Genomic DNA, 12,920 nt, shown 5'->3' on the forward strand with positions numbered 1-12,920 from the left:
TTATATATTATATTATGTAATATATAATTCTATTCATATATAATATATTCATATAATTTATATGAATATGTGTATATATTATATATATAATGTGTATATATAATACACACACACACATTTTCATTATTGAGTTGAGTTTAGGTTGTTTCCACATCTTGGCTATTGTGAATAGTGCTGCTGTGAACCTGAATACTGACATCTCTTCAAGATCCTGATTTCAATTCTGGAAAATACCTTGTAGTAAGATTGCAGCATCATATGGTAGTTGTATTTTTAACTTTCTGAGGAAGCTTCATCCTGTTTTCCAAGGTGACTGTACCATTTTGCATTCCTACCACTAGTGTACAAGGGTTCTAATTTGTTTACATCCTCATCAACACTTATCTTTTTAACATCCGTCCTGGCAGGTATAAGGTAATATCTCATTGTGATTGTGATTTGCACTTATCTGATAATTAGTGATATTGAACAGTTTTTAATATACCTATTGGCTTGCAAATATTTTCTCCCATTCTGTAGGTGGCCTTTTTATTGTTGATTATTTCCTTGGCATAAGAAAAACTTATGTCATTTAACATCAGTAGTTTCATCCAGTAGTGTGGTAGACATGGTTGTTGTCTGTCCAGATAATCTTCATTCTTCAAGTGTTAGGTAGAAAAACTGCTGTCACAAAATTTTGTTTTGTGTTTTTCTACTCAGCCTTCCTGACCTTCTTGTAGAAATGTGTCAACTTAGATAAATTATATTTTAATTATGAAAAAATTATTCTCTGTTAAGGAACTGGACATTGCTTTTTTTCCCCGACAATGTGTTGGACTAGGACTTTATAGTATCACTTTGTTTTCTATATGCTGTATAATGTAGTTGGCCCTCTGTATCCTTGGGTTCTCCATCCACAGATTCAGCCAACCATGGATTGAAAATATTTGGGGAAACATTTTTCTACTGCACTAAATATATACAGACTTTTGTAATTATTTTCTAGAAAATATAGTATAATAATTATTTATATAGCATTCACATCATATTATCAGTAATCTAGAGATGACTGAAAATATACAGGTTATTTGTAAATACTGTGCCATTTTGTATCAGGAAATTGAGCATCCTTGGATTTTGGTATCTGAGGAAAGTGTTCCTGAAATCAGGATATCAGGACAACTGTATAACAAAAACAACTAGATGTAATGAGACCAAACCTTTGAAGTAGTTATTTTTGTCTTGTTTTTATTGTATCATATTAATAATCCACTTTTGTATGACTGTACAGAAAATACATATGACTTTAACTTTTGTCTTGTGTTTCAACAGAGGGAGAATATATTAAAATGTTTATGCGAGGTCGACCAATTACCATGTTCATTCCTTCTGATGTTGACAACTATGATGACATCAGAACAGAACTGCCTCCTGAGAAGCTCAAATTGGAGTGGGCGTATCCTTCTCTACCATAACAGCAAATTCTTTTGCTTTGTCTCTAGTTTGACAAATTAGTTTACCTAATCTAACTTTCTTTCCTTATAAAAGGGGTTAATAACCCATACCTCACAGGGGCTGTTGTAGGAATTCAATAAGAAAACATCAGTTAAGCATTTTGTAACCTCAAATTAACAAGGCTGATTCTAATTCCAGAATTAACTTTTCAGCCAGACTTTTTATAATGATTGTTAAAGGAGAGCTTTCCTAATTTCACCTAGAAATTTTCTCTTGTCTTAGACCCTCCAAGAAACTCAGTGAAACAAAAAGAGCTAGTAATTTGAACTTCATTGTCTGCCTTCATTCTCCTGCACTTCCTCCCACGTTCCTTGAATTATTCAATACCTCCTTAGGCAGATAACAACTCAGAAATACTCACCAATTCTTTAATTCTGTACAACATATTTTTAACAAACATTCTGCCTACTAAACTCTTCGTGGCTATTCCTTATTCATCATTTAGGTCTGGCATAAATATCCCTTTCCCAGATAGGCCTTCTTTTGCTCCCTCCCTTCGCTCTTTCTTTCTCTGTCTAAATTAGGTCCTCCATTTATGCTTTTTCCTAGCAGCCTGTTAATTTTTTTTCCACGATTTGTAATTTTATATTTGGTGATTATTTCCGTTTTCTTTGCCAGAGGATAAGCTCCAGAGACATAGGCCCTACCTTTTTTGTTGTTGTTGTTGTTCAGAACTGAATGTTCATCATTGTTCCTGATACACATTAGGGTCTCAATATATATTTTTCTGGTAAATAAGGAAACTAAGTCTTATACTGAAAGACTCAGGTTGCACTGGGGATAATGGCAGGATATGAGTTTTCCTTTTTTTGGTGGTAGGTGGCCTAGGCTGGAGTGCAGTGGCACTATCATTGCTCACTGCAGCCTTGGCCTCCTGGGCTCAAGTGATTCTCCTACCTCAGCCTCCCAAGTAGCTGGGACTACAGGCATGGGCCACCATGCCTGGCTAGTTTTTAACATTTTCTGTCTAGATGGGGTCTCACTATAGCCCACACTAGTCTTGAACTCCTGGGCTGAACTGATCCTCCCACCTTGGACTCCTGAAGGCTAGAATTACAGGTGTGAGCCACTCTGCCCGTGCAGGACATGAGTTTTCTAATTCTAGTTCAGTCCTCTTTATTGTACCTTCCTAATTTCTTAAGTATCCATGAAAAATTTAACACCTTGAAAATTGTATTTATTTAAAACCTTGACTTTTATTTTAAGATATGGTTATCGAGGAAAGGACTGTAGAGCTAATGTTTACCTTCTTCCGACCGGGGAAATAGTTTATTTCATTGCATCAGTAGTAGTACTATTTAACTATGAGGAGAGAACTCAACGACACTACCTGGGTCATACAGACTGTGTGAAATGGTTGGTATCGTTTAACATTGGTTCATTTCGTTCTTTCAGGCCCTCATTTTGTCTTTTAAATTTGACTTTTATTGAAAATGATTTCTTGTGGAAAGCTCAGAATGTAAAGGTATTATGGGTCATCTATAGAATATATTTTAAAAAGAAAAAAGAACTTACAGGCCTCCAAAATCATGGTGTGGTATCAGCAGCAACAAAACAGATCCTCCATAAATCATGATTGGAACGTCTTCTGCTTTCTCAGATGGCTTACAGTTTTTCTCTTCTCTGGGCTGTAGTATGAAATATATATGGGACAGACTGGACATTCTGGGTTTCTGTAAGTTGTTGTTTACTTGATATTTATTGAGGATTTGTCCTATATAGATAAATTTTAAACTTCAAGCTTTATTCTTGGGAAGAAAGAAATCATGGCTGAATAAGGATCATAAGTATGCCATAGGATGTCAGACTACAGATGTGAGAACTTTAAATGCTTAGGCATACTTTTAAAGTATTTTGATACTTTTTAGTTAAATACAATTATTTATTTAACTTCATTAATATTTTCCAACTTTTTAATTTAGAACCCTTTCCCCCCATAGATCCAAGGACTGAGACTGGATGTTTTCCAACATTTAAAAGCTTTTCTTTATGTCTGTACTATTCTGGCACCTATATCTTTAGAAAAAAATTAGTATATGACTATTAGAATACCGTATAGATATTGAACTTTTGGAGATGATTAAAATACCGCCTTTTACACTCACAGAACAATGTATTTACAAAATTATTTACTGCAGCATTGTTTGTGATAATAAAGATTACAAACAGCCAAAATATTTTTCAGTTGCGGACTGTTAGTGAGATTGTAATATACCCATAGGTCTCTGTGTGTGTCGCTGTAAAGAATGAGGGAGCACTTTATTTATTAATATATAAATATCCCTCTGATGTATTCTTAAGTACAAATATTTAAGAGCAAGATAATGTTCACAGTGTTCATTTTAATAAAAAAGAGGTGGAAAGTAACTCTTTATCCTGGCTTTCACATAAGAATTTCCTAGAATTCTTAAGAAACTATAGTGATAACCAGATAGGGGATGCAGGAGGTGAGGATGGGGTGATGTTGGTGAGATCTTAGCAGTTGGGGCAGGTGGGAAAGAGACTTTTCTCAGTATGTCTTTTATAGCTTTTGATATTTGAACCATGCAAATGTACTGGCTTAATTCAGAAATTTTAAAGAATTTGTTTACAAAGAGAGATCTGAATATGGCAAAATGTTAATACATTAGATTTTTAGTTACCTTTGATGTAGTTGACCTTCATACAAGATGTAATCTATTTAAATAAGAAGTGGAATTAGAGAAACACGTTCATATAATCTAGCCTTCTTAGTAATCTGAGGAATTAAGGTACTTTTTATACCAATTAAATTATTGAAGCATTTTAAAAGATACTCTAAATATGGGGAAGTAGTAATAAAGCTTTTAGAACATTTTATTTTTATGACCATTTAAATTGATACTGTACTTTAAGGAAATAATGGGCAATACATACCAAGAAACAAAAAATTTTATATTCGAGTTTAAGATGTTGAAAGAGTCTAGATATGGACATAAAGATGTCTTTTTAAACATTTTGCTAGTCCATATACATAACATGAGTAATTTAGGCACATATGCTATGCCACTTCCCATTTCTATTTAAAAATTCCTTGCCCCAGTTTGACTCACAATAATTTAGCATTAAGAACTAATTAAAAGACGGAAGCCACTATGTGTGAAGACACTCACTGCTGTTTTCTTTTGTTGAAAAGTAGAAACAGCCTAAAAAATGGAGGAGCTCTCAAGTCAGCATGTATGAGGATTATGTAGCAAAAGGAAAAAATGCTTATACTTTAATATATTAAAATTACACAGCACCTCACTGTGTAATTTTAATCTATTAAAGTATAAGCATTGCATCTTCACTATAATAAAGTCATGTGATTTGTATACCTATGTGCATGGACTAGAAAGGAACTTGAACCAATGAAAACAGTCTGTTAGCATGCCACAGTTGTAAACGAATATTTTCTTTGAATTTAGTGTTCCATGAATCTGTGCAGCTTAACAAAGAAAAAGTGCAGCTGAAAATTCAGAAATCTTCAGATATTTGATGTTTGTTTGATTTGCTAAAGAAAACAGATTAAAGTGTGTTTTTTAATGATTAAAAATGGCTTATTCGAAAAATGGCTTATTGAAAAATGTCAATACAAAGATACTCTGTTTCACGTTTCCTGTATTTAAAATTATTGTTAATACTTCTTTTTAGCCTTGCTATACATCCTGACAAAATTAGGATTGCAACTGGACAGATAGCTGGCGTGGATAAAGATGGAAGGGTGAGTGGCATAGTGTTATGCATTCTGTACCTAGGGACATTGCTATTAGAGTGGAATCTATTGTAATTTTATCCACAACTCATGTTTTATTATTCTAAAATTTAAGTACTGAGGAGTTTCTAGTATAAGCATAGAAAAAAACATTAGGATGTAGGAACACTTCAAAAGACAAAGGAGAGTCATACTAATAAAAAATTTTTCTGAAAAATAAGTGTTCTAAAATAAGGAAACTTTACTGTAAAAATGGGAAGACTGATACATGCATTACATTTTTCTTTATATAAAATAACTTACTAGTGTCTGCCAGAACATACTGCATTTTACCCTAGTTGATGAGCCTATTGATGTTGATTCTTAGTTAGTTTAGAGGAGTGGAATCTCACTTTGCCCAGGCTGGACTCAAGCGATCCTCCAGCCTCAGCCTCTTGAGTGAATAGCTGGACTACAGGTGTGTGCCACCATGCCTGGCTAACTCGTGACTTTATATATGACTAGAACTGATATCACTTAGTTTCATTTATTATTTGCTATCATGCAGTTGGTTTGTATAACAAATACCTTATTTCTAAGATCAACAGTGAATATACTGGTGACTGCATAACATATGTATGACTATACTCACAACATTCTCAGGCTTCAGTTTCTTTAAAGAAAAGGAGTGGAAGGTTTCTACTGGATAACTTCCAAGATCCCTTCCAGTTTCAAATGCTATTTAAGGACTGTTTAGCAATTTATTGGACATTGATAAAAAGTCTTATTTTTCCAGGAATGAAGATTAGTAACACTAAAAGCAAAGCATGCAGAGCAAATTTGTCTGAATGACAATTCTGACTCCACCTTTTAATAGCAATGTAACTTTAGTCAAGTTATTTAAATCTCTGTATTCCAATTTCCTCATCTGTTAAACAATAATTATAATAGTGCACCTATAGCTTATAGGATTAAATGAATTATGTGTCATACATCAGATAGTATGTGTGACATAGTAAATGCACCAGTTGTTCACTGCTATTGTTTTCTTATTTTTACAGCATAAGAAAATACCAACTGAGGATTCATTTGGGGGCATGTCTAAATCTAGTAATTTTTTATTAGAAGCTGATCCATTTCTATTACTTTGTTAAATGGCACTTAGTTTTGTCTGCTGTTGGTATTTATTTGCATCCACCTGTCTGTCCAGTTAGCCCTGCTGTATGTGTTTTTTGCAGCCTCTACAACCCCACGTCAGAGTGTGGGATTCTGTTACTCTATCCACATTGCAGATTATTGGACTTGGCACTTTTGAGCGTGGAGTGGGATGCCTGGATTTTTCAAAAGCAGTAAGTAACAATTTTTAGAGAAGTAAGCAAGCTGAACAAAGCAGAAAAGAAGTTAAGCTCAGTTTTGTGTTTACATGTCCATAAAGTGATAATCCTGAATTGAAAAATGAGATGAGATGCTAACATTTAACTATTGCTAAGTGGCTAGCATTTCAGCCGAAGTGCTGAAGTCCTTTGGTTGAGTTAGGATCCAAGATATTTTACTTAATTATTCTTATAGTTGTGCTGCCTTGAGGTAGAGCTCCCGTGTAGTAGCAGGAAGTGGTTAGAGGAATATATACAAAGCATAGTACAATTTCAAATAAGCAGTAGGATGTATTTTTGCCTCAGCTTGAATCATAGAAAAGAACTATTTTATTTTAAAAATTCATAGGAAACTTGGCCAATTCTGTACAAATATTGGATTTTTTTGATGTCACATTGGAGCAGTAGAAACAGTCAGGCCTTTGTATTGCAAGTCATGATTATCTTGGTTTTGAGTTAATGACAACATGGGTTTAAAATTTTCCCTAGCAGTCTTATAGAAGTATTGAGGCTTTCTTCCGAGGGGAAAATAAGATCTTCTCATTCAAACATTCTGATTTTTTTCTTGAATGATATGTAATTATGATTGTAAAGTATACAGGCAAACTTCTATATTTTAGGAGATAAACTTTTTAAATTTAAAAGATAAATACCCTTTAGATTTTACGGGACCTCAGTTATGTATTTATATTATCTCTTCAGTTTTTAGCCATTGGCAACTGTATTCTGGATTATGGGAGTTTTGTGGTACATGGAGGAAAGGACACTTTTAGAGCAGAAAGATAAATTTTAGTGAATTTAGGAACTTTGCTAGCTTGAAGACACTGAATGTCAAGGGTCCAACAAGTTAGGAATTAGGAGAAAGATTTGGAAAAGGAGATAAAAAGGCATAAATGAAATAATTTTGCTACTTTTTTTTCTCCCATTAATCTCTATAGCAGGAACTGTTGTCAGGTTGTTGATAACCATTGTTACAGTGTTAAGACCACCTTGAGTTGTCTCATAACTCTGTATTTTCTAATTCAGATAATATTCCAATTCAGGCTAAGAGAAAGGTAAAGAGGAGAAGAGAGTAAGCTCTGCCCTTCCTCAGTGCCTCTCACTCTTCACTACAATGTTTCTCTGTTCCATAACATTGTAAAGCATATTTCACAGATGTTACTATTTTAAAAAATCATTTAATATCATCTACAGTTATTTTTCTTAAACTAGGAGACTTAAAATACGTGAATGAAAATGGTTTCAGAAAAATACATTAAAAGGAATTTTATTATAATTTGACTTATGTTGTTTATTCATGTTAATGTAAGTCACTTATCTCACAGAAAACTGAAATCAGTAAACTTTAAAATAGCCATGTATTTTAGCCTATTCTGTCAAACTGTCAAAATTTAGTGAGGAACAAAGTTATGAAATTATGTACATTTATTTCTTCTTGTCTACCTCAAGGAAAAACACCTTAATACAGGCAGCAAGAAGGAAGCATAAGATGCAGAAGGGACTAGGATAGCCTCAAAATGAGTCACTATCTCTGAATAATAGGAGTGACGAATGGCAAGTGAAAAATCAACCTGGAGGGATGATGGGATTTAAATAGTATATTTTTTAAAACAATCTTTATATTTTTGAGGAAAATACAGTTTAATAGTATATTCATTATGTTTCAAAGAGCAATGAGCTTAAAGGATTTTGGTTTATCTTACTGTTAGCAGTTTTAATAATATGGTATTTCATAGGAAGTCAGCCCTATCAGTGAATTTTAAAATGCCTTTAATTGACTTTTCTTTAGGATTCAGGTGTTCATTTATGTGTTATTGATGACTCCAATGAGCATATGCTTACTGTATGGGACTGGCAGAAAAAAGCAAAAGGAGCAGAAATAAAGGTAAATTTTTAAAAAACTTAACTGAGTATTATCTTTTAAAGTATGTTATTTGTTTTGCAGTATTTGGAACTATATTGGTATTGAAACTATATATTGTTAAGTTGTGAGAGATCTGCTGGCCAAATTCAGCAGATTTACTGATTTGTCTTAATTCTTAAGGTATTAACAATATAGTTATACAAGATAAAATAGTCAAGCAACTTGAAGCAACTTCAGTATCTCAGATGGCATTATAGTACTGAAATGCCAGAGTAGATGGATGTCTGATCTCAAAATTAAGACTGAACACTCTCCTTGGTTTTCTTATTTAATAAAATATATAATTTCATTCCATCTTTAAAGCTTTAGAAATCTAGAGAAAAAATTCAACAGTAGGAATATGGCTGATGTAACTGAAGGGCTTATGATAAGTTTTTTTGTCTTAATTGTGTTTGTAGGATTATTTTAGAAAATTCTACAGCATTTATAATTGCTATAATTGCATTATAACTCTTTCGAGTACAAGAGTTGATCTCTGTGTGGATCAAGCTATAAGTTGCAAGAAAAGAATGTAAAATGCATTGAAGCTGTGTTTATATGAGCCAGAAATGGACTTCTCCCTCTGACAGACTTTTAAAAAAAGATTCAGAGTGACAGAATGGCTTTAAAAAGTCTGTGTAATATTTGCCATACTCTTAAATAACATCACATTTCTCTCCAACTCCTCTCTTAACAGTTTTGTTTTGAGTAAGCTTCAAGCTTTTAGCTTGTTGGGCAAAAAGATTATAGATGTTTAACTTAACATTTTGAAAGAAGTACATTTGATTGTACTTTAAAGGAATATAAGCTGTCAGAAAACCCTCAAACTTTAAAAAACATGAATGAAGATAGAGATTGAGTATCAGTTATTCAGAGTAATTTTACATTGAGACATAGGGGAGCTGCATCAAAATGAAATACCTGTATGTGAATTTTGATTCTTTTGATTCTAGTAAGGTTTACCAGATGAAGTCTTGTGGTTTTCCTCCTGCTGGCCATTTCTCTATCTCCTTTCCAGGACCTTAAATGTTGGCGTTCTTCAGAATTTTATTCCAGATCCTCCACTGATATTATGTGCTGCTCCCACTGCCTCATTTTCAATCTGCTGAGTCCCATATCAATTATATCCAGCCCATAATCTCAACAGGTTTAACTCATATTTCTAGTTGCCTCTTAGGCATCTTTATTTGAATGTCCTCTACCACAAATGAAAATCAGCATGTTTCAGATCTGTATGTAATCATCTTTCCTAGCCCCCAACCACCAGTTTCACCCCTCGGTGATTGATACCATGTTTCACCTAACTACCTAAGCTAGAAACTTGGACATCATTCATGGCTCCTTTCACCTCACTTCTCATATCCAGCTAGTCAGGAAGTTCTCTAAAAGTGTGTCCCAAGTATCTGCATTTTAACTCTTTCTAATACAAGCAACTGCAAAACAACTGAATTAACTTAATCTGGCCAGTGGGTGGTCACTCACACCTGTAATGCCAGCACTTTGGGAGACCAAAGTGAGTAGATCATTTGAGATCAGGAGTTCAAGTCCAGCCTGGCCAACATGGTGAAACCCCATCTCAACTAAAAATACAGAAAAAAAACAAAACAAAAAACAGCCGGGTGTGTGGTGGTGGGTGCTTATAACCCCAGCTACTCTGGAGGCTGAGGTAGGAGAATTGCTTGAACCCTGGAGGTAGAGGTTGCAGTGAGCCAAGATGGTGCCATTGCACTCCAACCTCGGTGACAGAGCAAGACTCCATCTCAAAAAAAATAATAATAAAAACAATAAAGCTAACATAAGCAAAACAGAAACTGTATTGACTCCTGTTTAGGGAGGAAGAGAAAACCTTTAGTAAAGGTCAGAGGGAGATTCTGACTCAGGAATGACTTGATTCAGGGACTGGATTATAGGGTTCACTGTCTCTCCTCTTAGTTTCTCCCTGTGATGACCTCATTCTGTTCTACTGTAGATGAACTACATCCTTGCTAAAGTCACAGGATTTGGGGAGTTTATATATAACTTTTTAATTTATGTAAGTTTAAAATTCAGTAAGGTAGGGGCGGCCCAGGTAACCCAAGCTTGTGGACACTCTCATGAAAAAAAATTTTAAATTAACATTAAAATTCAGTAAAGGCCTGGTGCTGTGGCTCATACCTATAATCCCAGCACTTTGGGAGGCCAAGACAGGAGGATTGCTTGAGCCCAGGAGTTCAAAACAAGCCTGGGCAAACATAATGAGACCTTGTCTCTACCAAAAAAAAAAAAAAAAAAAAAGCAGGGCATGGTGGTGCACACCTATAGTTCCAGCTCTTTGGGAGGCTAAGGTGGGAGGATCAGTTGAGTGCAGGAGGTTGAGGCTGCAGTGAGCTGAGATCATGCCACTGTACTCCAGCCTGGCCACAGAGTGAGACCCTGTATCAAAAAAAATTTTTTTTAATTTTTAAAATAAAAAATAAAATTCAGTAAGGCAACCTAAAAACCTTACAGAAATTAAAGAGGAGTGATAATACATAATCATGGATAGGAGACAATAAAGATGTCACTTTTGCATATTGAGCTATACATTCAGCATAGTTAAAAATCTGAGTTTTCATAGGAGTTGACAAACAATATATGTCGAAATAAGGGGAAGGAATAGTCAAGATAATTAGGAGGAAAAAGAATAAGCTCAAAGCACATAAAATATGAAATATCAAGACTTATGTAATTAAGACATTGTGGTACAAAGGACAGATCAATGGAAGAGAATGTAGAAACAGACTACACAAATTAGTTGCTTGACTTACGGCAAAAGTGGTAATGCAGTGCACAAAGAATGATGTTTTCAAGGAATAGTGCTGGATTAAATGGATATTCATGTGGAAAAAAAAAAATTAGGCTTGACCCCTACGTCACAACATTCAGAAAAATCAGTTTTAGATGAATTACACATCTGAGCATGAAAGGTGAAAAACAAGAAAGCTTTTAGAAGACAATACAGAACACCTTTTTATAAGTAGATTTTTTAAACAAGGCATATAAAGTACTAACTGTAATGGGAGACAAAGATAAATCATATTAAGAACTTCTCTTTTTTAAGACAACTTTATTTTTATTTTTATTTTCATTGTTATTTTTATTTTGAGACAGTCACCAAGGCTGGAGTGCAATGGATTGATCTCAGCTCACTGCAGCCTCCGCCTCCTGGATTCAAGTGATTTTCTTGCCTCAACTTCCTGAGTAGCTGGAATTACACCACCATGTCCAGCGAGTTTTGTATTTTTTTAAGGAAAAATTGTATTATTTTAATTCTTTTTATGTATAGAAAATTCAACAATGTATATTTAACCCAGTTTAGTGTCAAGTTAGTCTTTGCCTTTTCGGGGTTGACAATGCAAGCCACAGATTTGGGACCCAGGACATTGCCTCCCCAGTGACAGTGGATCTCATCATACCAGTCACTGTAAGTGGTCCTGATAGCTGCCACCAGCTTAGCCAAAGCGCCTTTGTCTTCCGAGTTAACCTGTGTGAAGAAGACAGCCATGCAGGTCTTCCTGTGGACTAGATGTCCCAGTCTTGCCTTCCCCTTGGTAATGCAGTAAGGGACCCCCATTTTACGACATAGGGCAGGCAAAAAGACAACCAGCTCAATGGGATCCACGTGGTGTGCAGTCACCACCAGCTGAGCTTTCTTGTTCTCCACCATGGTGGTGACAGTGTTAGCTCCTGCTCGAAGGACAGGTGGTCTTTTAGTGGGGACGTCCCCTTTGCCAGCAGCTTTCTTCTTGGCCCAGGCCAACAGCCTCTGCTTCTTCTCTTACTTTGTCTCTGGTCTGTACCTGTGGGCCAGCTTAAGCAGCCGAGTAGCTGTTTGGTGGTCCAGGGCCTGGGTGAACTGGTTAATCGCAGGAGGCACTTTCAGCCCTTCATAGAGGATGGCTCTCTGCGGCTGCAACCTGATACAGGGGGGCCATTTCAGAAAGTGAGTGAGGTCTCTTTCGGACTGGATGTCTTAAATTCTTAGGCCTTTTCTCAAATGGGGGATTCACCACTCTCTTGGTCTCCGGCTTCATGACAGCAGGGACCAGAGCCACCTTCTTCCCCTTGGCCTTCTTTCCTTTCAGCATCTTGGGCAGTGGGAGGAGCTGTATTTTTTTTAAGAGTCAAGTTTCACCATATTGGCCAGGCTGGTCTCAAACTCCTGACCTCAAGTGATCTTCCCACCTCAGCCTCCCAAAGTGCTGGGATTACAGGTGTGAGTCACCACTCCCAGCCTATCAAGACACCTTTAAGAGTATGAGAAAATATTTGCAATACATACTTCCAACAAAACCCTCATGTTCTGAATATATAAACATCTATAGTTCAGTAAGAAAATGACAGTTTTTTAAACAGCAAAAGACTTAAGGTACTACATGAAACAGGGTGTCCAGGTGATTGATTAATAAACATACATAAAGGCACTCAACCTCATTAATTA

General features: G+C 35.4%; 1 protein-coding gene across 4 annotated transcripts in view; it reads left to right on the forward strand.

Annotated features, from left to right (window-relative positions):
- EML4 (EMAP like 4) overlaps window positions 1-12,920 on the forward strand; it is a 153,991-nt gene that overhangs the window by 104,429 nt on the left and 36,642 nt on the right. For all 4 annotated transcript variants that reach the window (XM_010337475.3, XM_003926779.3, XM_074396462.1 and 1 more), the window contains 5 exons: window positions 1,312-1,435; window positions 2,701-2,850; window positions 5,146-5,215; window positions 6,424-6,534; window positions 8,348-8,443. In XM_010337475.3, the coding sequence (XP_010335777.2) occupies window positions 1,312-1,435; window positions 2,701-2,850; window positions 5,146-5,215; window positions 6,424-6,534; window positions 8,348-8,443 (551 nt within the window). The remainder of the gene's footprint in view (window positions 1-1,311; window positions 1,436-2,700; window positions 2,851-5,145; window positions 5,216-6,423; window positions 6,535-8,347; window positions 8,444-12,920) is intronic.

Source organism: Saimiri boliviensis, chromosome 1 (assembly GCF_048565385.1).
Source record: "Saimiri boliviensis isolate mSaiBol1 chromosome 1, mSaiBol1.pri, whole genome shotgun sequence".
Classification (NCBI taxonomy): domain Eukaryota; kingdom Metazoa; phylum Chordata; class Mammalia; order Primates; family Cebidae; genus Saimiri; species Saimiri boliviensis.